The sequence below is a fragment of the Pleurotus ostreatus genome (genome assembly GCF_014466165.1).
Source record: "Pleurotus ostreatus strain PC9 chromosome Unknown scaffold_2, whole genome shotgun sequence".
Lineage (NCBI taxonomy): Eukaryota > Fungi > Basidiomycota > Agaricomycetes > Agaricales > Pleurotaceae > Pleurotus > Pleurotus ostreatus.
The window spans coordinates 2,269,789-2,290,657 of NW_023503157.1; the positions used below are offsets into that span (position 1 = coordinate 2,269,789).

At 50.6% G+C, this 20,869-nt stretch overlaps 8 protein-coding genes across 8 annotated transcripts; 4 read left to right on the forward strand and 4 right to left on the reverse strand.

The window, feature by feature from the left end:
- Positions 1-215: 215 nt before the first annotated feature.
- Positions 216-3,279, reverse strand: PC9H_003635 (uncharacterized protein; the record flags this gene model as incomplete). Its single annotated transcript, XM_036773228.1, has 17 exons — positions 216-289; positions 342-463; positions 512-614; positions 679-1,012; positions 1,066-1,109; positions 1,160-1,276; positions 1,328-1,417; positions 1,470-1,590; positions 1,646-1,863; positions 1,919-1,937; positions 1,989-2,136; positions 2,189-2,528; positions 2,590-2,614; positions 2,668-2,728; positions 2,779-2,949; positions 3,017-3,172; positions 3,224-3,279. 17 exons carry the CDS (start codon positions 3,277-3,279, stop codon positions 216-218), a joined length of 2,199 nt encoding a protein of 732 aa, XP_036634701.1.
- Positions 3,280-3,560: 281 nt separating this feature from the next.
- Positions 3,561-5,736, reverse strand: PC9H_003636 (uncharacterized protein; the record flags this gene model as incomplete). The annotated part of the gene is made up of 9 exons (XM_036773229.1): positions 3,561-3,847; positions 3,897-3,975; positions 4,027-4,303; positions 4,352-4,488; positions 4,537-4,582; positions 4,633-5,093; positions 5,155-5,334; positions 5,393-5,542; positions 5,590-5,736. 9 exons carry the CDS (start codon positions 5,734-5,736, stop codon positions 3,561-3,563), a joined length of 1,764 nt encoding a protein of 587 aa, XP_036634702.1.
- A 242-nt stretch (positions 5,737-5,978) lies between these two features.
- PC9H_003637 (uncharacterized protein) lies at positions 5,979-9,829 on the forward strand (the record flags this gene model as incomplete). Its single annotated transcript, XM_036773230.1, has 6 exons — positions 5,979-6,136; positions 6,189-6,291; positions 6,342-8,612; positions 8,669-8,842; positions 8,895-9,101; positions 9,155-9,829. The coding sequence occupies 6 exons, from the start codon at positions 5,979-5,981 to the stop codon at positions 9,827-9,829; spliced, it is 3,588 nt and encodes a 1,195-aa protein (XP_036634703.1).
- Positions 9,830-10,133: 304 nt separating this feature from the next.
- DCP2 (mRNA-decapping enzyme subunit 2) lies at positions 10,134-12,500 on the forward strand (the record flags this gene model as incomplete). The annotated part of the gene is made up of 7 exons (XM_036773231.1): positions 10,134-10,252; positions 10,308-10,379; positions 10,433-10,640; positions 10,694-10,792; positions 10,847-10,999; positions 11,053-11,144; positions 11,201-12,500. The coding sequence occupies 7 exons, from the start codon at positions 10,134-10,136 to the stop codon at positions 12,498-12,500; spliced, it is 2,043 nt and encodes a 680-aa protein (XP_036634704.1).
- A 1,342-nt stretch (positions 12,501-13,842) lies between these two features.
- Positions 13,843-15,157, forward strand: PC9H_003639 (uncharacterized protein; the record flags this gene model as incomplete). Its single annotated transcript, XM_036773232.1, has 7 exons — positions 13,843-13,876; positions 13,939-13,978; positions 14,038-14,347; positions 14,405-14,460; positions 14,494-14,518; positions 14,578-14,672; positions 14,731-15,157. The coding sequence occupies 7 exons, from the start codon at positions 13,843-13,845 to the stop codon at positions 15,155-15,157; spliced, it is 987 nt and encodes a 328-aa protein (XP_036634705.1).
- A 298-nt stretch (positions 15,158-15,455) lies between these two features.
- On the forward strand, positions 15,456-18,621 carry PC9H_003640 (uncharacterized protein; the record flags this gene model as incomplete). Its single annotated transcript, XM_036773233.1, has 6 exons — positions 15,456-15,612; positions 15,666-15,895; positions 15,960-16,643; positions 16,700-16,997; positions 17,136-18,424; positions 18,481-18,621. 6 exons carry the CDS (start codon positions 15,456-15,458, stop codon positions 18,619-18,621), a joined length of 2,799 nt encoding a protein of 932 aa, XP_036634706.1.
- A 464-nt stretch (positions 18,622-19,085) lies between these two features.
- Positions 19,086-19,707, reverse strand: PC9H_003641 (uncharacterized protein; the record flags this gene model as incomplete). Its single annotated transcript, XM_036773234.1, has 4 exons — positions 19,086-19,137; positions 19,245-19,270; positions 19,325-19,365; positions 19,419-19,707. The coding sequence occupies 4 exons, from the start codon at positions 19,705-19,707 to the stop codon at positions 19,086-19,088; spliced, it is 408 nt and encodes a 135-aa protein (XP_036634707.1).
- Positions 19,708-20,113: 406 nt separating this feature from the next.
- On the reverse strand, positions 20,114-20,810 carry PC9H_003642 (uncharacterized protein; the record flags this gene model as incomplete). The annotated part of the gene is made up of 4 exons (XM_036773235.1): positions 20,114-20,161; positions 20,209-20,238; positions 20,290-20,343; positions 20,397-20,810. 4 exons carry the CDS (start codon positions 20,808-20,810, stop codon positions 20,114-20,116), a joined length of 546 nt encoding a protein of 181 aa, XP_036634708.1.
- Between the last annotated feature and the right edge of the window lie 59 nt (positions 20,811-20,869).

The window sequence follows — 20,869 nt, forward strand, 5'->3', positions numbered from 1 at the left end:
ATGTTTTGTATTCCTTGGATCGTGCCATTCGGAGACTGCTAGAGATCACATCACACGTGGGGACTATAGATCTCAATCAGGGGATATCCGAGACGTTCGGTACAAATGACAAGGTTTGATAAGTACAGCACACAAGTACAGGGTTCGATCAATACAGCTGAGCAGAGGAGAGAATTAAACGGCGGCGATTGAGCAAGGGGGTACACTACGTGAGTTCATGCAATGGCAATGGTGATCGTACCGTATGGGTCATTCTGTTTGACCCGAAGCAATTTTTTTGTGGAGAGAACTAGTGCAATGGTTCTGTCAGCGCCGGGTGGTGAGACATAGAGAAGACGTACCAAGACAATGATAAAAGGCAGTCGCGGCAACATGTCTGGTGCTTGAGGTGGTGGGAACGATTCTATCAAAGGTCAATTCCCTGGTCGTAGCAGGGAGGGTCTGATATTGCATGCGAGTGTACCTAGACCCAAGGATGAATGAAGCATCCATGAGAAAGTGGACGACGCACTCAAGGAAGTTGAAAGAATTCTTCTCGAGGCTTATTAAATTCATGTCAGACATCTGGCTTTCGTCCACTCCTGATTGGTTAACAGCGTCTACATCCATTGGCACTGGCAGGGGGGCAAAAAGATAATCATCAGTGTGTGTACGACATATTGATCACAGCCGGCTCACCATCAAAGGCATAATCTTCGCCAATCAACTGGGAATTCTTTCCGAAGATAGCTGGAGAGAAGGTGCCAACTTGACTAGGGATCAGCGAATCTTCCCTTCGACTCAGGGAGCTCCCCCTTAGCCTCATCTCGGCGTGGTCTACAGCAACTCTGTCGGAGCCGTTGAAAGGCGCAAATCCGGCGACCGAAGAACTAGCACCAGCATTATCCCAAGGAAATAGCGAACTTCTCTGCGAGTTCCCTCGTTGCCCGTCAAGTCCAACACCGAAATCGAATCCAAAGTTATCTCCCAACACAGAAGGAGCACGCGATGCGTTACGGCCTTGACCAGGTTCCTATGAATGGATAAGTGTTGGTTCGGAACACCATGCCCCAGGGCTTCGCACACCTCAGAAGACCTAAGGCGACCAGCGTCCAGGGGCTCCATAGGAGCTACATGAAGTTAGTTAATATTAGCCGGGAGCTATGACGGGACAGGATACCTTCGAAGTCGAATTGCATCGCATCCAAATCTTGATGGAAATCGGGCATACCCACGTCAAAGTGGTGGGGTTCCTTGGGAGCATGTCGAATCTTGCGTCGTTTGGGGGATTGTACGTCTATATCGCAGGCTTCACATGGAAGCCTGAAGTAGATGAAGAACGAAATACCTGGAGGGTGAATGTGGAGCGCTCCAGTTCTTGCCTCCACCTGAACCTTGAAATTCTCCTGCCAGAAATCTATCAAGGAAGGAGCTTGGACTTCGGAGTATCAGTTTCGGAGTTTCCAGTCTCCACCATCCAATGTACGTACTTCCATGGGGCGCTCCCCACAGGGTGTCTTCAACCAACTTCATGCCATCCTTTTCGGCTTTCTTTAGTTCAAGTTCTTGTTTCAATGCATACTGGCCTCTCAAATATTCGGCACGCGCAGTCTATCGAGAATAGCTATTGTCGCATTGCGAAAGCTTGTGTCATCATAGGGCTTACCTTGAGCTCTTCATCAGTTAGCTCCGTTCTCGCATCAAGCAAGAGGCGAGTCTTCTTAGGTTTCTTCATTTTATTGGGTATATTTTCTTGATTGCGATTCAATGCAGTGATATCCGAGAGTGGTCCAGGCTGCTGTTCGTCTTGCGAAAGCAACATGCGAGAAAATGAAGTAGAAGGGCTTGGTTCGCGACCAGGCGTCGGTGGAGGAGGCATATCATCTGAAATCAGATATTGTATCAGAGGTTACGCTGCTGAGGGCAACAATATCCTAACCTTGACAGCCTGGGAGCGCCTGATCTCGGTCAGATTTCGACCCCACAGTAAACTGAGTTAACTACGTTACCTTTCGCTTCTTCGATGCCGCTTGGCCTTGCTCGAGTGGTTGTAGTGCTGCCGTGCCGTCGAGAAAGGGGTCGTCACCGAAGCCCAAGTCAAAGTCACCGCCAGTCTCAAAGAAGGGGATGTCATTTTGGAGGTCAAGACGCATACCACTGAAGAGTGTCAGATTCAGATGATACTTGCATAGCATACAAGGACACTTACAAGCCATCCTTCGCAGGCGATGCCCCCCAGCCTTCCCCCAACTCTCTAGCCAACTCGTCACCCACAGCACCGATGTCGAGGCCATCAGATTGGAAAAAGTCGTCAGTGGGGATATTGAAGGGACCACCAATCTGTGAAGACGAGGGGATGTGACCACCAACAAAACTTCCGTTAAAGGAAAGGTCCAGCGACTTCGAGAGGAAGTCTTCATGGTGCTCTTGTAACGTGTGCTTGTCCGTTCGAGGATACTCGGTTGAGGCAGGGGGCTTGCTCTTTAGTTTCAGTTTCTTCCCGCTGGGGTTGAAATCTTCGTCTTCTTCGGGCGCGTCGTCTTCATTACCTATGCAGTTTATATGTTTCATATGTCGAAGTTACTGTGCAAATGGACTAAATAGACTTACGGAGATTGAGGTAGTCATCCCAATCCTGGTGAATGGACCGATTAACATATACGCTTGTATTTTAACCTAATTTCTCACCGCGACAAAAAAGTCGAATCCGGCCAGCTCTTTGACTGCGTCTAGGGTTAGTAGCGATGATCTAGATGAAACTTTGGTGAGCACTGTCATCAAGGCGACGTATATACACACTTGAGCGTCGGTTGCGCCATCTGAAGCTGCATGTCAGTTGCAGTATGTAATTCGTGAACGATCTTCTTGAGCGAGTTGAAGCAAGTGGTCACATCGGTCATGAACATATCTTGTTTGACTGAACAGGGTTTGTCATGGGAAATGGAAGGTGGATAATGATCTGAGTCTGACCTTTATATACTCTGTCGAGATAAATGAAGGTTAGTCGTTCAGTAATATTATTGGGGATCGAACTCACCGAGCAACGCCCACCATCAAATTACTCGTCAATCTGAGAGCTAGTGGCTCCGCTGGTTGCATGATTAGATCGCACAGTTGGCTGATGTCCGCAGTCAATACATCGCGTCGGGGGAGCTTCTTCAGAGTAGACTTAGATCCCAACGTCGCTGCAAGCCTAAGAGGTCGTCAGACAATACCCCCGCACCGTGAGAGCAGACCTGCTTACCACAGAAGACCAAATCCCCCATCTCGTTTCTCCAAGAGCTCCGTAGTGAAGAACATGACGGTGTCAAAGCTGAATATTATCAGTAAGACTTGCTCTCATCAACTTGAAGCACTGAAGCCCACCGACCAAGCTAAATTTTTGAATACGAGGCAATGCTCGGGGAAGCGAATGAAATACAACAGAGAAAAGATACAGCAAAGCAAAGGACAGGAAGGCGAAGGGGAGGGGAATGTCGACGATGTCTCCCTAATTTATGTAGCTGTCGCGGAGTTCGAATGACCACCGCAGATCGCATATACTACTAAAAAGGATCCTTACCTGCCACTGGAAAGCCCTGTCACGCCCTCCTCCACTTCTGCTCCTTGGAGGCAAGTCCAAGCAATCTAGCAAACAACTCGTCTCTGCCGCCTACCCATCGAAACTTCTCTTCTTGGGGTGTGTCGTCCTGCTGGGTGTCTATCCACGACACAGCCAGTCCTTTCAACATACCGGACTTCTTAACACTGCGAATGTTGTCGATCGGGATGGTCTTCGTCGGATATGCCGAGAGGAGCGGTGTAAAGCAGACGTTGGAGAGTGTTAATGTAATCAGCCCCGGTGTCGAGATATTGTACGCAGGGAATGCTTAAGGTCGTCATTTTATGAAGAATCAACGATGAAATGCGAATCTCACATTGCGTTATTTGCTCTGACGAGGCTTGTCCAGGCGTTAATATCGTGGAGAGTTTTGATACTCGAGAAACCAACGATGGCTAGACCTGGGTGTTGGTCAAGGCTATCAATACCACTTGGAGAGGACGTACGTGTTGTTCAACCAATATCTGTCTCCCATTTGTGACCATCGCTTTACTCGAAGCAAGCTTCTCTCCCCATTTCTTCCAATTAACGCCATCTGCGCTGTCCGGAACACTTCTCACTTTGAGATCATTCCCGATGGCGGGTGAGTCAGAGGCATTCAGGCTAATCGTTGCGTTCTTTGGCCTTGTCGGAGTGACTCGTAATCCCGCAAGCGCCTGCTGTGAAATGAGCTTCATTGCGTAGTCGGCATCGGTGGGGACATCCGACAATGGGGGAGGGATTCTTAAAGAAAGGTTAGTATGTCAGAGCATCGAAGTTAAAGCAACGTACCGAGCAAGGGCATCTGGGGGTAAAGATGCTGCTAGTGGCATGACATGCCAGAAGCAGACTCCCAGGATGAAGTAGACGAGTTTCGCAAGGTATTTTGCAGGGAGAACTAGGGTGACGAAGAATACGCAAAAGATGACCTACGACATTGGTAAGTCGCTATCTCAACGGAAAGCACGCAGACTTACAATAGCGTACAAACGGGATGAGGGAGGATCTCTCCATATGAAGATGCTTTGCCGAAGTGAGTTACGCGTGGAGAGAAAAGGCCTTTATTAACGCACTTTCTAATCCTCTCGTGGAGATCGGCAATCGTGTCAAGCGCGTAAAGAATGTCGCGCTTTGCATTTGCCTCCGTCTCATCTTCTGCCACTGGTGACGCGTCAAGTGCTGTTGTGGAATCTGGGACTTTCGCTTCATCGGTATCAGCTGGCTCTTCCTCAGCAAATGCTTCGTCTTGCTTTGACGGTAGATTGTCCTTCCCAGGAACTTTGGACTTTGCTTTTCGGGCAGAGTTTATTAACTTGACTATTCGCCCGATCTCGTTGAGGCCAATTGTGGACGATGCGGAGAACCGGGTGTGGACTTCCTCTCCAAGTTCGTACGAACGGCGTACTTGAGCCTGGTGGTCGCGCAATTCTTTGACAGTGGGGTAAGGCAATACCCTTCGACGAAGAAGCGAGAAGAGAATGCGAAGGAACAAGATAGGCAGGAGGATGTTGTGGTACCAGAGGATCCAATATACCTAGTTGATGATACCTTGGTGAGTTATGGATTCGTAAAGGTCTGATGAATGATGGCCTCACACTACAGTAGAACAGGCTTCTCTTACGATTTTGCCAAGTGGCCAGCTCTATCAAGCTAGAGAAGAAAGGCCCGTAAACCGGCACAGTAGCCAGATAGAGCCTCTGTATGGCAACCTTCAATCTTCCAAGGGTGAAAGCAGGCCTAGGAGGGGCCGTCGGGAGTAGAAGCGATTCGACCCACTAACCAATTTCTTAGATATTTCATTGCAGCGGTTAGCTGATAGATATGGGAACATACGGAGCTTGGAAGCGTAGGAATCATATTTTCTGCTTGTGAATACCCATGATCCTCGATGTCACTTTGCTCGGGTAGGCTTGAGTCGTCAAAATGATCTGCGCTCTTGGCACTACTTTGCTCTGAAGGAAGACGGTGAACTTCCGTGACTGACTATTTCATTATGAGCAGAGCTTGGCAGTATAAGTGGACTACATTACCGTGGAGAATATATGAAGAAATCGGTTTATTTCATCGTTGTCATATATTTCTCTGAGTTGTTGTTCGTTGAGATCTTCGTACACTGGCAGAGGAGTTATGGTTTCCTCCACAGCTGAACCTTGCCAATTGATATTTGTATCAGGCATTCGAGGATGAGAATATGAGGCAATGAGCAGGTCCCAAATGGCCTTGCGGCATTGGAGAGTACATTGCTCCCCTTGCCGCAATGGGAGACGAGACCGTCATGATCGATTCTGGTTCGTGGGAAATCGCTGGGAATGGGACGCGTCCACGTGATGCAACGCGGTTCACTTACCAAATACTGGGACAAACAAACCTCCACTCTCCTGTTCTACATTCCTCAGGTTGTTCCTCAGTCGCAACCGCCATGGCACAACCTGGCCTACTACAATGGACGAACACCGTACGACTGACGATGGTCGAGGACTACGGCCGCCAATTCTTCAAGGATCAAATCCAGCAGCAAGGCTTCCTTTTTCTGGAGGACTATCTTGACAACATCCTGGCTGCAAGCGCGAAGGAGGAGTACGTTCATGGCATCATTCACGAAGAACTCTTTGAACTCACTACTTTGCAGTCCTCTAATTGATCTTGTCAAGACTCCGGGGCGTAAGAAGATGGCCAAGAAAGTGAAGCTTGTACCATCGAAGTTGAACAGCATGGTTTTATCCTCGCTCGATGTAAGTGTGACCATCAGACAGCACTGACTTCGTATCTCATCAAAGTACAGGCACCACTCGATACTGAGACTGTTCTACCCTCCGGTATAACATCGGAACATGCTGATGGCGATCCCTTCAAACATCTAGCAGTACCCTCCTTCGAGAAAGCACTTCATGTTGCGGAAGAAGTTACGACATGCGAAGATCAAGTTCCTCCAACCAATGCGACGTCTCCGCCTTCTTCATCAGCAATTGAGCAGAACAAGCATGTCCCCATTGCCACTTCTAACTCTGTTCATGAGCTTCAAACCCTCAATGTGGTGTTGCCCGAGCAAAACGAATTGTCAGTAATTGTGGAGGGTGACGAACCAGCTGACCGTAGTTTCGCCGTGGCGACGCCTGCAAGACCTGATGTCTCGTCTCACGGTGTCTCACTCGAATCTGTTGCGTTGGATAGCAAGCGTGAAGGTGGCATCTCACCTTCAGCATCTCTGCAACCAGATATGACGACGTCGTCATCGGTGGCAACATTCCACTCCATTACTCTCGACTCGCCACAAATCCCCAACGAGGAACAATCCGGTTTCCAACAACTCAGCGCCAATCTCTCGACACCCGATTCTGCACCTAAGCCGATACTAGAGCCCGAACCCCACCTTAAGGACGTACTGCGTAGCGCACCGCTGAACACAGAACAACAGACGCAAGAGAACGACATCGAGATACCCCTTCGAGAGGAGAATCCCCCTACCATAACTCGTAAGGCCAGCGTGTCCGCCTTTCCTATACTGCCGGAGCCTGCTCCTCTTCGCAAGTCTATGCGCAAGGCCACAGAACCACTAATGGGACCCCAAGCGACGCTGGGAGTGGCTACACCAGGACTCCCTGGTGGTAAACGGACTTCGTGGCTGAAAAAGGCTAGAGAGGTTAAAGCGATGGAAGAGACCAGTAAGAAATTCAGTACTCCGACTGGCTCGGCCCTTGCGTCAATTTACCCTCAGCAGTCCCAACCAGTCCTACAAGGGCTCAAGCGCAAAAGCGAAGAGGAGGGAATTGGCGGGACTGCAGACAGAGATCCCGAGTCGCGCAAACCCAAGGCCTCCAAATCTACATTAGGTGACTTCAACCTCTCGGTCCCCGAAGCCGTTCAATCTGCAGAAGAAGCGCCAACACACGACGCTGGTCATTATGCGCCCTCGACTGACGTTGAGAAGACGTCCGAGCGAGATGAAGTTGGAATCTTCAATACGTTCAAGAAGACGATGCAAGGTCTTGGAGCCCAGATAGGTAGGAATGGCAAGTCTCTTGCAGGCGCTTCTCTTGCTCTCGCCGAGGCCAGAGCAGCCGCCGAGGCCAAGATCGCGGAACGCGAGAAGCAAACGAACCCCGCGATTTACAACGATGTCGAGGACAAGACTACTCCGATGAGTATAGAGCAATTGGCTGGGAATGCCGTCGCTAAGTCCCACGAATCGGAACGACGCAGCAGGGAAGGACGCCTTAGTGTCTCCGAGTTGGTCGTCGATAAGAATACAGAATGGAGTAAAGATGCAGTATTCAATGCGAAGGTCTTCCATCGTGGCGAGTCGAGCAACCCGGTAACCTCGTCCCTAGGTAGTGTGTCCACGACACCACCTCATTCTCCCCCAGCAAGCACATCTGACTTCCCTCCTCCTGTTGCTGTTGCTGCTGGTCCCGTTTTCAACAAGCCTGTTCCTGTATTTGTGCCGCCCGCTCCACATGATCCTATTCCTCAAGCGAAGGCCGCAAGTGGACTGCCCTCGAAGGTAACCCAACCCACATTCTCGCTACCTGTGCCAATGTCCCTTGGCCTTGGATCTTTCCGCCCCCCTCCGAGTAACACTCATCACAACCCCCTTTCAGCTAAGTCGACGTTGGAAAGCTTGGTTTCGGACCGCGTCTTCAGTTCGCAAGACGAACCGGCGTGGATGCCTTCCACCCAGGATACCGAGTATCTAGACAGCTCGCAGATGTCGCAGTCGGGACGACTGGACAGGTTGAAGCAATTGGATGAAGACGACGACAGTTGGCCGGTGCAGGATCAGGTCGCTGGTGCGGTTCAATGGCCGTTCAACGTTGTTTCGAGCAAAGATGACAGCATGACATGGAGCAGTTTGCCCACTCAGAGTCAGAGAGGCGATACTGGCCCCTTGTTAACTGGCACGCACGAAATACAGGACGTCGAGAGGAGCCCGTCCCACGCCATTCCAGGTTCATTTGATATGGATTTCGAGCAGGGGGGCGTAGACGGCGATCTAGATGTTGCAGAGAGCGAAGGAAACGACATACAGACTGATATCGAAGAGCCATCCGAACATGTAACCGAAATAGTTTCCTCTCGCTCGATCGATCTATTTGCTGATTTTATTCCTAGAATAACGCTCCTCGCAGTCAGAGCCAGCTGTCCATCACATCTTCATCATCTTCCCAATCGCAAGGCGGATTCTTCAATCAAGCCACAAAGTTGGTCAGTAGTGTCTTGGGAACAAGCAAGAAGGGCAAGACAGAAGTCAAGAGTTTGCAACTCGCTGCTGCTGCTGCCAAGAAGGTTGATTGCATTATTCTGCCTTTTCTCTGTATACCGACCTTGTGCATTACAGCAACAAGAAGAGTCCGAGAAGAAAGCGGCGCGCCTGAAAGAAATGGACCACCGCCGTCAACTTGCTTTGCAACGGAAGGCTGAAGAAGAAAAAGCAAAGGCCGCTGAACAAGAGCGCAAGATGAAAGAAGACGCAGATCGCAGGAAAAGAGAACGTGAGGAGCACACCGAGAAACGACCGCTGAAGGGTAGTACCTTTACGAAGAAGGTTAGTCGCATCTTTCATTGGTAGACGCCCGACTAAGTCTGTCTTGGGTGCAGGAGGAAGATACAAATAAAAAGCGCAAGATTACCGTAGAGATGGACAAGAAACCGGAGATAAAAAAGCCCACGAAGTCGACCAAGCCCAGTCCTTCGACGAAGCCACTAATGAAGCCGATCGTCAAGCAAACCCCGGCACTTGCCTCCTCCGCTGCATATAACACGACTTCTCAGCCGCCCACTGCATCTAGTTCGAAGCTGCCTGAATCCAAAGCGTCGAAGACAGCGCTTGCTTCAGCGAAAGGGAAAGCAGTAAATCAGATTGTCGAGGATGATGGTACACAACCTGCGCAGTTGCTCCAAAGCCAGATGGCGGCTCGGGCTAAGGCTCAGTTAGACGCGGCTCGGGCTCAAGAGCCTGCTATACCAAGCGAGGCCATTGATCTACCTGACATAAATAGCGAGTACTCCGATTCCGATGACGAGGATCGACCGCGGACGTTCAACCCGCCTAGTTGGGCTCAATCCCCCGAGTTGAGGCAGGCATTGCTGCACCAGGGATCAATAAATCCCGACGATATATTTGGCGCCATCCGGCCTTTGCGGATGGAAGAGATTTTCAGATCGAGGACGAGCCGATTTAGAGCAAGAACTAGCTCTGCTAATTGGACGGGTACGGATCGTCTGACGATTGAAGAAGAGCGTGACTATGCAAGAAGGATGGGATATAGATGAGTGGCGACACAATTCACTGGCTCGTATTTATATATCTGCAACGTACGCTATCTTGTAATTATCTTCAGCTCCAGCGGTGTAACATTTGGTGTAAAGTTCAAGCCACTTGCAGCGCGTGACTTGCCTGTTCTGGTAAAATCGAGAGGCGCCCAGAGTTGCTGCTGGCCTTGTTGGGTGGCGTTGGCTTTGTTTGGTAAGATCCTTCTCCGTAACCTCCAACATCCTCAATTCTTGTTCTATATTTCCTTGACGCTTTCAACCACCACCATCCTGGCAGACGCACCAAATTCCTTCTCTTGAACTTATGACTTCCTCATCCTCCTCATCGCCCGAAATCCTGCCTTCAACAAGTACAGACCCACAGCACGAAAAGTTCTCATACAAGCACGCAACCCACGACGAAGTCCTTGAAGAACTTACTAGGTGGGTTTATCAACCGATTTACAGCTTATGCGGTTTGAACTCACTCGCCTTGTAGCCGCTTTATTGTCAATCTTCCCGAGGAAGAGCTTGCTTCCCTAGAGCGGATATGTTTTCAAGTGGAGCAGGCGTATGTTTCCCGCTTATCTGGATTGACCGTAACGACGCTGAATGCCCCCCTAGTCACTGGTTTTATGAAGACTTCATGCGCGAGGAAAATCCCAAGCTGCCTTCACTGCCGTTGAAGAAGTTCTCGGCCATGCTGTTTCGCGAGTGCCCGCTTCTACATCGCTGGCGTGATGATCATGAAGAGGCTTTCACCCAATTCATGCAATACAAGACCCGTGTACCGGTTTGCGGGGCTATCATGTTGAACGATTCCCTGGATAAGGTTCGTCGTCTTGTGATCATGTGCGAGTACGCTGATTGACTTGCTGGGTCTAGTGTGTGCTCGTGAAGGGCTGGAAAGCATCGTCTGGTTGGGGATTTCCCAAGGGAAAGATTAATCAGTCAGAACCACCCCATGTTTGTGCCGTTCGAGAGGTACGTCTTTTGGGAAAGGATGAGTAAGTTCCGGCTGATTGTTGCGGGACTTAGGTTTTGGAAGAGACCGGATATGATTTGGCTGGACAGATTGTCCCGGACGATGTTTTGACAACGACAATCAAAGACCAGAAAATATCCTTGTATATTGTTTCCGGAGTACCTGAAGACTATCCCTTCATGACGAAAACACGGAAGGAGATCAGTGTACGCACCTAAGGGTTCCGTTCATCACATCATAAATGCTGAAGTATCCTCAGAAAATCGAATGGTTTCGTTTAGTCGACCTCCCCACCTGGAAACGTAACAAAACTGTTGCTGGCAAGTTTTATCTTATCTCGCCTTTTATTGGGTTTGTCGTCATCATTGTTATGCATCACTACCTCCCACTCACCTATCCATGTATAGCCCCTTGAAAGCGTTTATCAATGCCCGACGACCCACAAGGCTGGGGCGGACAAGGCGTGCCCCTGCTCCCGCTTTGCCCACCACAGAAGAGGAGGACGAGGGGGCCGACCTTGTATCAGTTGGGCAAGGACAGTATGCAGATTACTCCGATGCAACGCAAGAATCTAGCTCCCAGTCCTCGTCGGCGGATAATGGCGATCCTCAGACCCCGTCTCCCCAGTATATACAAGCTGTTGCCCGCGCACCGCCACATATCGCCGCTTCACACCCAGAGCCCGTCGACCCGCATATGGCCCGGCTTTTGTCGTCCCTCACGCTGTCTGCCACGAGTACAGTCGTCGATGAAGTCTCAGCCAAGAAGGTCGCCAATGCTCAACTTGCTCCCAGCACGACGTCGTTCAAGATGCCCGCCGGTCGGTCGGTCAGTCACGAAGAGCCTCAGCCAGCGTTGCCCGTTTCACCACCACAACAATCGCAAAGGACTTCGTCTTCCCCGCAGGCAAGCAAGGCGCCGGCGTCCCGGCAAGCGCCTGTCGCAGCTGCTCCCGTCAATCCACCATCATTGATTGCCCCCACGTCGCCCATCTCTCCTCGATCGCGTGGGCTTGGCTCGAGGCGCACAGCAAGTACCGCAGATATCTCTCCTTATTTATCTCGTACCATCGAGGCGCCTTCTTCTGCCAAAACCCTTAAGCAGCTTGCCCTTCTAGAATCTATTGCTAATGAGTCGGAGAAAGTGACTCCAACCCTAGCCAATCGTGGCCTTCCTTCTGTTGGTTCTGAATTTTCAAATGCGGGCAGATTTTCTGCTCTTCCCGGGCCAATGAATGCGCCCTCTACACTAGCACCCAATCTAAACGACTTGCACGTGATCTATTCATCCAATCCCGTTGCAGGTCCGCCTTCAAATGCGCATTTCCCTAGCACATATCACCCACTACCGCAACCCGATCCTTTCCAAGTCCGTCCGCACACCAGCCTTTCTTATCGTAGCCCAATGCCGGGCCACGGTATCGTGCACATTCCTCAACCTGCACCCTACGTTATTCCTTCCCCCATGCAGTTCCAGCCATTCTTTCAGACTCCTTCAATGATGCCTCTTCCCCCAGCTGGCCCGCAAATGATGCAGCCCTTTGTCCCCCCGCCCATGCCGCGGCCTTCGTCCCAGTTCTCTGGTGCGTTCATCCAAGGCAACAACCGTATGGCCATGGCATCCCCAGGTGACTCTGCAGGGTTCAATCCTCGCGGTGCCGTTGCCTTCAACCCTTTGCTATCCATTCTCAACGCTAAGCAAGCGTAACGTAGATTATACTCAGATCTCTATTTTCGCTGATGATTTCACGTAAAAACGTCAGCTTGCCACATTCCTTGGTTTCAGTCTACTACTTCCCTGCTCGTATACACTATTATCTGCGGCTTTGCTCCCGTCTCATACATATATTTTATCTCCGCTGCATCCGCTTTCTCCCTCCCTATAGCTCTTGAAAGTTTCCTCTTCCCGTCAATAGTGATTACCTTGAAGCACCCCAATCCCTCCTCCGTAGTTTCATCTGACTCTTTACATATACGCTTCTGTCGCGCACCGCATGTACATCGCAGTATTTCTGTAGTCTGTAGCTTTTTACATATCACTTGGTCGTCTATCAATCGTCTTAACAATTGCAATCTGCCACTATTGTACATCCTTGGACTGATACTTGTTTTGTCTCGATAGTTGGATAAATATGAGGTTGTTTAACTTTGAACTGGTTGGGATGCTATTACGAGCCGGGGCTTATATTTAGTATGCAAGTAATTAGTGCTGAATCTATAGCTACCGTGTGGAGTTGACAGCCATGCTCGAATCTAGACTTCCTGAACGGTTTTAGCGCAGGGTCCAACCAATGGTTGATTCTGCCAAGAAGAAATAGGGAGGTGGGGCATGTAGATCCTTGCATTTCCAGCGCATATCAACGAGGGTCGATGGGGAGGACAGGTGGAGTCGTACTGGTGGGAATGCGCTCTGCATTTCGGGGCGACAACAATTGGAGCTATGGCGACATGTCAGCGCTTCAGCCTGAATCCGAAGATGTGCGTTGTCTCACGAACGGGAGCCCTTGCCGTCGGATCCGTCGATTGACGAGAGCTGTGCAAGCAAGATGGTTTCAACCCAGCGGATGACAGAAAAGAAGGTTAGGCCTCGGTTGATGCAGACACCACATGTGAGCTGTTGCGGCATCAGACATCGAAGCTTGTGGCTGACCCTTTGGCTTCCTTTGGGTGGAGAAGCATGTTAACTGCAAGCGGTCCAATGGAATAATGGAACATGGGATTCTGAGCTTAGTCGCTGTCACTGGGGATTCAGAATTCCGGCCATTTACAGCAGTGACATCCAATATCCTGTGGCTGCAGCACTGGATCCCCGGATGCACCATACGTGATACTCGGACTCGGACACCCGGCATATTCAAGCGCGCCGAGTCTCCGAACCTCCAAATGCAGTGATCTCGGCCATTTGTCAGCTCTCGGCGCCGAAAATGGATATTCAGCAGCAATTATCACCTTCAATCTTCCATTACAGCCTTCGTCACTCCTTCTACTACATTTCCATGGACGTTGTCTACTATCTATTATAGCTTTTGTCATTTTAGAGCTCACGCACCATGCTCAACGGCAGCAGTATCAAAATATTCTCTGGTATGTCTCGCCCACTAGAATTCACCGGCCAAGGCAGCTTTGTTCAGCTCAGTGCGATGCAGGAACAAGCCACCCAGAGCTGGCAGAAATCATCGCCAGGCGGTAAATTTGCTGCCAGATTCCTGCGCAGGAAAGATCGCTCAAACTTGGGGAACCCTTAGGATTGGTCTACCCCTCTCCAAGGCCGAAATTACTCGCAGCGGTATCGGCGAAACCAGTGTGCGCATCGCAGAATCCGTTCGTGAGGACGATGTGTACATTATCAACACTGGATGCAGTCCCATCAACACCGCACTCATGGAGTTGTGCATTATGATACATGCTTGCAAGATCGCGAGCGCAAAAAGGATCACCGCTGTGATTCCGCTATTTCCTTACGCCAGGCAGGACAAGAAAGACAAGAGTAGAGCACCCATCACAGCAAAGCTGGTGGCTAATATGATACAGAGGGCTGGCTGCGATCACGTCATAGTAAGTCCGTTAGTCGGGTTCTGGGAATGCATAGCATAAACACCTTATGCTGCCTAGACAATGGACCTGCATGCGTCCCAGATACAAGGATTCTTTGACGTCCCGGTTGACAAGTGAGTTTATCCAATGGTCTGGCGGGAATGCAGACTCACCATCGGCTATCTCGTCAGCGTGAGTTGACGCAGTAATCATCCGTTGGTAAAAACCCTTCATAGTTTGTGCTTGCCAAGCTTTATGCGGAACCATCGGCCATATTATACATTCGAACCAACTTCAAGCTAGAGGACGTCGTAATCGTTTCGCCGGATGCTGGAGGTGCGAAGAGGTAAGCGTATTTAATTACCAGCACGAGGCGTGACTTACAGGGATGCACGGACTTCTAGGGCGACTTCGATGGCTGATCGATTGGGGGTCGATTTCGCCCTATTCCACAAAGAGCGCAAAAAGGCGAACGAAGTGTCGCGAATGGTTCTGGTGGGCCATGTGAAGGACAAGACGGCGATTCTGGTGGACGACATGGCTGACACTTGCGGGACGCTCTGCCTAGCTGCACGCCATCTGACGGAGGCCGGTGTCGCCAAGGTGTACGCAATTGTGACACATGGTATCCTTAGCGGCAATGCCCTTGAGTCGGTGACTTCGAGCGTGCTAGAGAAGCTGATTGTGACGAACACGCTCCCTCAGCGGGCCAACCAGGCGGCGTGCCCCAAGATCGAGGTGCTTGACATTGGGCTGGTGCTAGGAGAGGTGATCCGTCGCAGCCATTACGGGGAGAGTGTGTCGAAGCTATTCCACGAAGTTCCGTACTAGGCTAGGACTGCATTTTGTACTAGAGTTCGATCGGTGTTGTGAGATCAGATATGTCTAAATGCAGGAAAAAGCGGGCAAAAAGCAAGAATCGAGCATGATTTTGATGGGAAGCGAGTAGGTGCAGGAGTCTGGGAATTGGAATTGATGGAAAAGAAAAGGGTTTGGTGACAGTCATCTTTTTTGGTCCTCGAAGCAAGCAAGCTGGACTCGGCTCGCTCTTGTACACTCATCTTCCTTCTTATCCTTATTCCTTACCATATGTTCCTCAATTCTGGCGACGGGCAATGCTAAGCGTATCATGTACCCATCTGAACACAATGTCCACAACAATCCCACAAACGGCCACCATCCCCAGCGTTCTCAACCACAGCACCACAAGGACCCAGTCACCGTCGTCGGCATTCCCTCCGTCTCCATCCAGAATAATCGTCTCGAGGTCGGCTCCTCGCAGAGCAGTCAGTCGCTCTCTTTTGTCGCCCACAGCCCTCTCACTCATCCTCCAATCCAGGTTCGACACGATCTTACACACCCCTCAAGGTACTGGGAGATGGTTCTTTCGGAACCGTCTGGTTGTGCGATTGGCATGGGACCCTACCCCCCAATACCCCTCTCTCTCCCATGCAATGTGGTCGGGGCGCGCGCCCGGAGTGGGCTGGGAAGCGACTAGTAGCCGTCAAAAGGATGAAGAAGCAATGGGAAGGCGGGTGGGACGAGTGCCAGAAACTCAAAGAACTCGAGGTGCGTTCCCGCTCACTTGCTGTTCTCTATCTTCCGCGTTGCCAACGCCGCCCCGCTTGGATAGTCGTTGCGCGCAATCCCCTTTCACCCCAACATCATTCCTCTATATGACTTCTTCCTGCTGCCGACGTCCAAGGAGCTCTACTTTGTCTTCGAATCTATGGAAGGCAATCTTTACCACCTTATCAAAGCCCGCAAAGGTAAGGCCCTTGCTGGCGGCCTCGTTTCATCCATTTTTCGGCAAATTGTCAGTGGACTCGATCACATTCATACATGGGGCTATTTTCATCGAGACATGAAGCCAGAAAACGTTCTCGTCACCACCATCGGCCTCCATGATTATGTCTCTGTCTCTCCTATCGCTCCCCCCAATGGCCCACCAGAAAAAGATGTCGTCGCAATCATCAAACTCGCTGATTTCGGCTTGGCAAGGGAAACGAAGAGCAAGCCCCCGTACACCGAATATGTATCGACGAGATGGTACCGTGCTCCAGAGGTGCTTCTCCTCAGCCGAGACTATTCAAATCCGGTCGACATATGGGCCTTGGGGACTATAATGGCAGAGCTTGTCAACTTGAGACCGCTGTTTCCCGGCTCCGGGCAGGTTGATCAGGTAGCACGCATTTGCGAGATTTTGGGCGACCCGAGTGAGGATTACGGTCTTGACTCGCATGGTTTCCCCCTTGGGGGCGGGAAGTGGGCTAGAGGTGTCAAGCTTGCAAGAGCCGTTGGCTTTGCTTTCCCGAAGGTCGGCCTCAAAAATTCTACGATGTCCTTGCTAAAGCTCACTACTGTTTGCCGTAGATTCATCCCAAGGACTTCTTTTCGCTATTTGATCGTAGTGTGCCGAGCTCGCTTGTTCAACTTATTGGACAACTTCTCAAGTATGACCCTGATAAGCGGTTGACAGCACGGCAATGTCTGGAGCATCCATACCTATTGGAGACCACGCCTCGCAATCACATACCCTTGCCGAGTGGTCTCCAACTTTCAATACCGTCCTCCACCAAGTCTCCGCGGACGGGACCGTTGTCCCCAACTTTGGCGTCACAGTCTCCGCGCTCCTTACCGCCGTCCCACTCTCATCATTCGATCCAAGATGGTACATCTTCGCACCGCGCACCATTTTTCGCCTCAACTGGATCTATTGCACCGTCTCCTTCTATATCAACCCCTGACTTCTCTAATGGTCGCATCTATCAGCAACACCCTGTTGCGAGTTCCACCCTGGTCAATGAAGAACAGCGCAATGGCTCACATCCAAATTGGCCCGCTCCAGATCAACCTCCTCAGAATGGCGATTATCCGATGCTTATCTCACCGCAAGGCGAGAAGCAGGAATCGTTCCCCACCAATGGGCATTTCATGGAGGCTGTCGAACAATCTCATGGGGATGTTCATCAGCAGGGAAGCAAACCAAGATTCGGATTCCGAAGATGGTTTGGTGGCGACAAAGCGCAGCAGAATGGATTGCCTCCGGTCGAAGAGGTCCCACCTAATCCGAATGGTCTTAAACGTGCCAACCCTCCAGATATCATCGCCGCTCCAGATTCTCCTGTTGTCGATCCTCCGCTGCCTCCAGGCGATCTCAAGAAAGCCAACAAGAAGGAAGCGCAGAAGGTTCAACGAGAGGCAGAGAAACAACGACGCGCGCTTATGGAGAAGACCCAACGAGACCAAGCACGAGCTGTAATGATGAAGCGAAACCAGCTTCTGCAGAAAACTACCGGCAACGATCTCGAATGGCTAAGTCACGGGAACGAGGCGCGTATAGCTTTCAATGACCCTCTAAACAAGGGTAAGGAGCCTGTATCGGGACGGGTACGTCAGCCCAGCAATTCATCTGGACATCTCGGGGCATCTTCGACCATTGGTGCGGCTTCGGGGATGTTTGCGCAGCCATCAGAAAAAGGGACGAAGAGCAATGAATGGCGGAGAGACGATGAACGAGCTACGAAAGTGCGACGCCAGGAGTTCGATGATGGGATGTCAACGATGTCCTCGTCTGATGTCCACAGCATCGGTCGAATGTCTTCGATATCCTTCGCAACCGTCGACAGTGATCCTGGACCGAATCGAATACGAAATCGCCCGAGTATATTTGGCCTTAATCGTATGACTTCGACGTCTTCGTTGCGAACATCCTTCGACGACTTCCCAGCCTCTGCTCGTAGCTCGAACTCGCTGTCATTAGAAGGCCAACTGGCCAACGACTTCCGTGTGCAAGCATCTGTTGACCCGGTAACACCTCTATCCGGCAGTGTCTCCCCACCTCCAATACATATGCTCTCGCTTTCTCCTACGCTTTCTCCACAAATACCCTCATCTCCGCCTTGGATACACGTCCAGCATCCGCAGGATTATTCGAATCAGAGAGATCATCAATATGTCTCCATACCACCACCTTCCCTTTCGCACCTTAATCCTTCTGGCCGACATAGTCCCTACGACTATTCGGGGCATGGTCATAGCCACCCGCCAAGTCCGGGGTATGACCCAAAGTCGGCCATAAATCCTATATTTAAAGTAGTGAGTACCCGATGCAATCCTTCCGGTTACGACCTCCAACCGACGCCTTCGTTTAGCCTCCACTACCAGCATCACCACACGGAGATGGCCTAGAGCCTGCCCCCACTCTACCTCCCTTCAGCCACCTGGAAGCTGTCGCAGAGGGTGAATATCCACCCCTTTCGCCAATGGCCTTTCATACGCCTGAAGATGTATGATGCATTAGAGGGGCATTCGTTCCTTTCATCGTTTATTTTCGCTATTTGTTTCTTCCGGCTCTTTCAGCAGCATATTCGCACTCTCATTGTCATCTTTTCGCATTCAATGTCGCATTCGTCAATGTCACACTCACTTGCCATGGACCCGGGAGGTTGTACCCTTAGGCAAAGTAACCTAATCAACCGTCATGGCTCTGCCTCTTGCACATCTAGTAGTCTGGTCACCTTTTATTATATCGTACATATCGTTCCACTAGTCCTACTTTCCGAGCCGGACTTACTAGGCATCTTAGTAGACAGACCAATTGTATTTTTATGTGCCGTGTAAGTCCACGGCAACCCTGCAATTCTCGCGCGTCAAGGAAATCGAGTTCTTTGTCTAGTTGCTATGTAGCCGCTCTAAGGTCGGCGCTACGAACATATCAACACAGCTGAGGTGGACGAACTACAGCGTAGTATGTGCGCTAATGATCGTGGGGTGCTTGTTCGAAACGAATCCCGCTAAACAACGATGGGCTGTAAGTCCTGGGGAAGCTCAGTGAGTCAAGCCAAGTCCAACGCACCAATACCTGGGTGAAGAACTAGATTTAGTCTAAGCTGCCACAGAAAAGAATAACACTTACCCGCATGGTCTGGGACCGGGTTGATCCTGGAAGAATGAGAAATAAGATCGGAATGCTATGAAGTTTTAGATAGACCGCACCAGATTGATGTAGATTTTAGGGTGGCCCAGAGGACCGCCACCTATGCAAGCGCGCTTTGTGAGGCCCACAGCAATTTGATAGCAAGCTACTCACCGCCATCACATACAGCTTTCCGGCCGTGAACGAGCCGAATGGGCTCATTCGCAATGAGTTCCATTGCGCTAAGTGGGTTGGGCTGCACTTCCATAGCTGTTTGCTCGAAACGTGGGCCCGAGCTTCCGGCTGGTCTTGGATTTTGACTAGTAGACCATGTAGACGGGTAATTGGGAGCTTGGGGGGACGTCTTTGATGGAACCGCTACGGTCGACGAGGCGATGGATGAGTTGGCGCGTGCGATCAGCCTGTGGCTCTGCCTGAGCTGCGATACGAGGCGACTGAACATGGTCGAGGTCGGGAATGATTCTGGCGCAACAAGGTCGGAATAGCAGCTAAGTGATTAATTACGTAATCTCATTCACAGGGGCGATTAGGAGTATGGATCGTTCCAAGTTATTTCTTTGGTGCGGTAGAGCTAGTCCGAAGTTGTTAGTATGCATTGAAGGGCTAAGAAGGCGACTTGTGAGCTTGAGTGTTCCATTTTCCTTTGGATTACTGAGCCACGAGGTCTATGAACTCGTGCTTCCCAAGGTTCCCCTTCGTTCCGACTGTTTATTTTGGTGCTGATAAGGTGCCAATCGGCAATAATATTGATAAGTTAGACATTAAAGCCTTGCGTGTAAGCGATTAGAAAGGTTCCATATGGTATAGTATCTCCGGGGTTCTGAACTGATAGAGTATGGACACAAATACTACATCGCCTTGCAGAATCTCTTGTGCCGAGGCTTCCAATCCTTGAGCTAAAGGGGCTTTAAAAAATGGTTGTGGAACGTTAAAATAGACTTACCTGACAAACATCGGAACAGTAGAAGACAGCCTAGGACGACGTCAATATTGACAATGGTACACAACTTGATTCCTTGCTTACCTTGCATTGCCCACACGTCGAGAGCTGCCCAATGCTCAGCACTGCGCGGGGGCACTTCAATGAGAAGTTAGATGAGGTCAAGACCCAGCAATAGGACGTCCGCTCACATAATAGTAGGCACATAATATCTTATTTGGTGCACCAAGAAGCCGCATATTCTTCGCGGCGAGTATGCGTCGAGTCATTTCGTAGACTTGGGCAAGATTCTCGCGCGATACAGCAGCGTCGAATACATGGTCTGGCCCAGCACGACTTCTGATGCCAACTGCGGTCATAAATTCAGACTCGGCTTCAGCTAGACGATTCATCTTCACGTAGAGTTCGCCCAACGCATTGTGAGAGGCAGCCGTTTCTACCGATTGAGCCCCGAAAACGCATGTTTTCGTTCGAACGATACGTAGGTAGAGTTGTTCGGCCGCGCAGTGATTGCCGGAATGTGCGGTCTGGAGTGCTTGAAAGCTGAGCTTCTTGCACTCCTGGCGCACTGATGTCTCTTGACCTGGGGAAGCGGCGGGGATCATTATAGTACGAGAGAAAGATGAGAGACCTCGTAAACCGCACCATTGACATCATCATACCC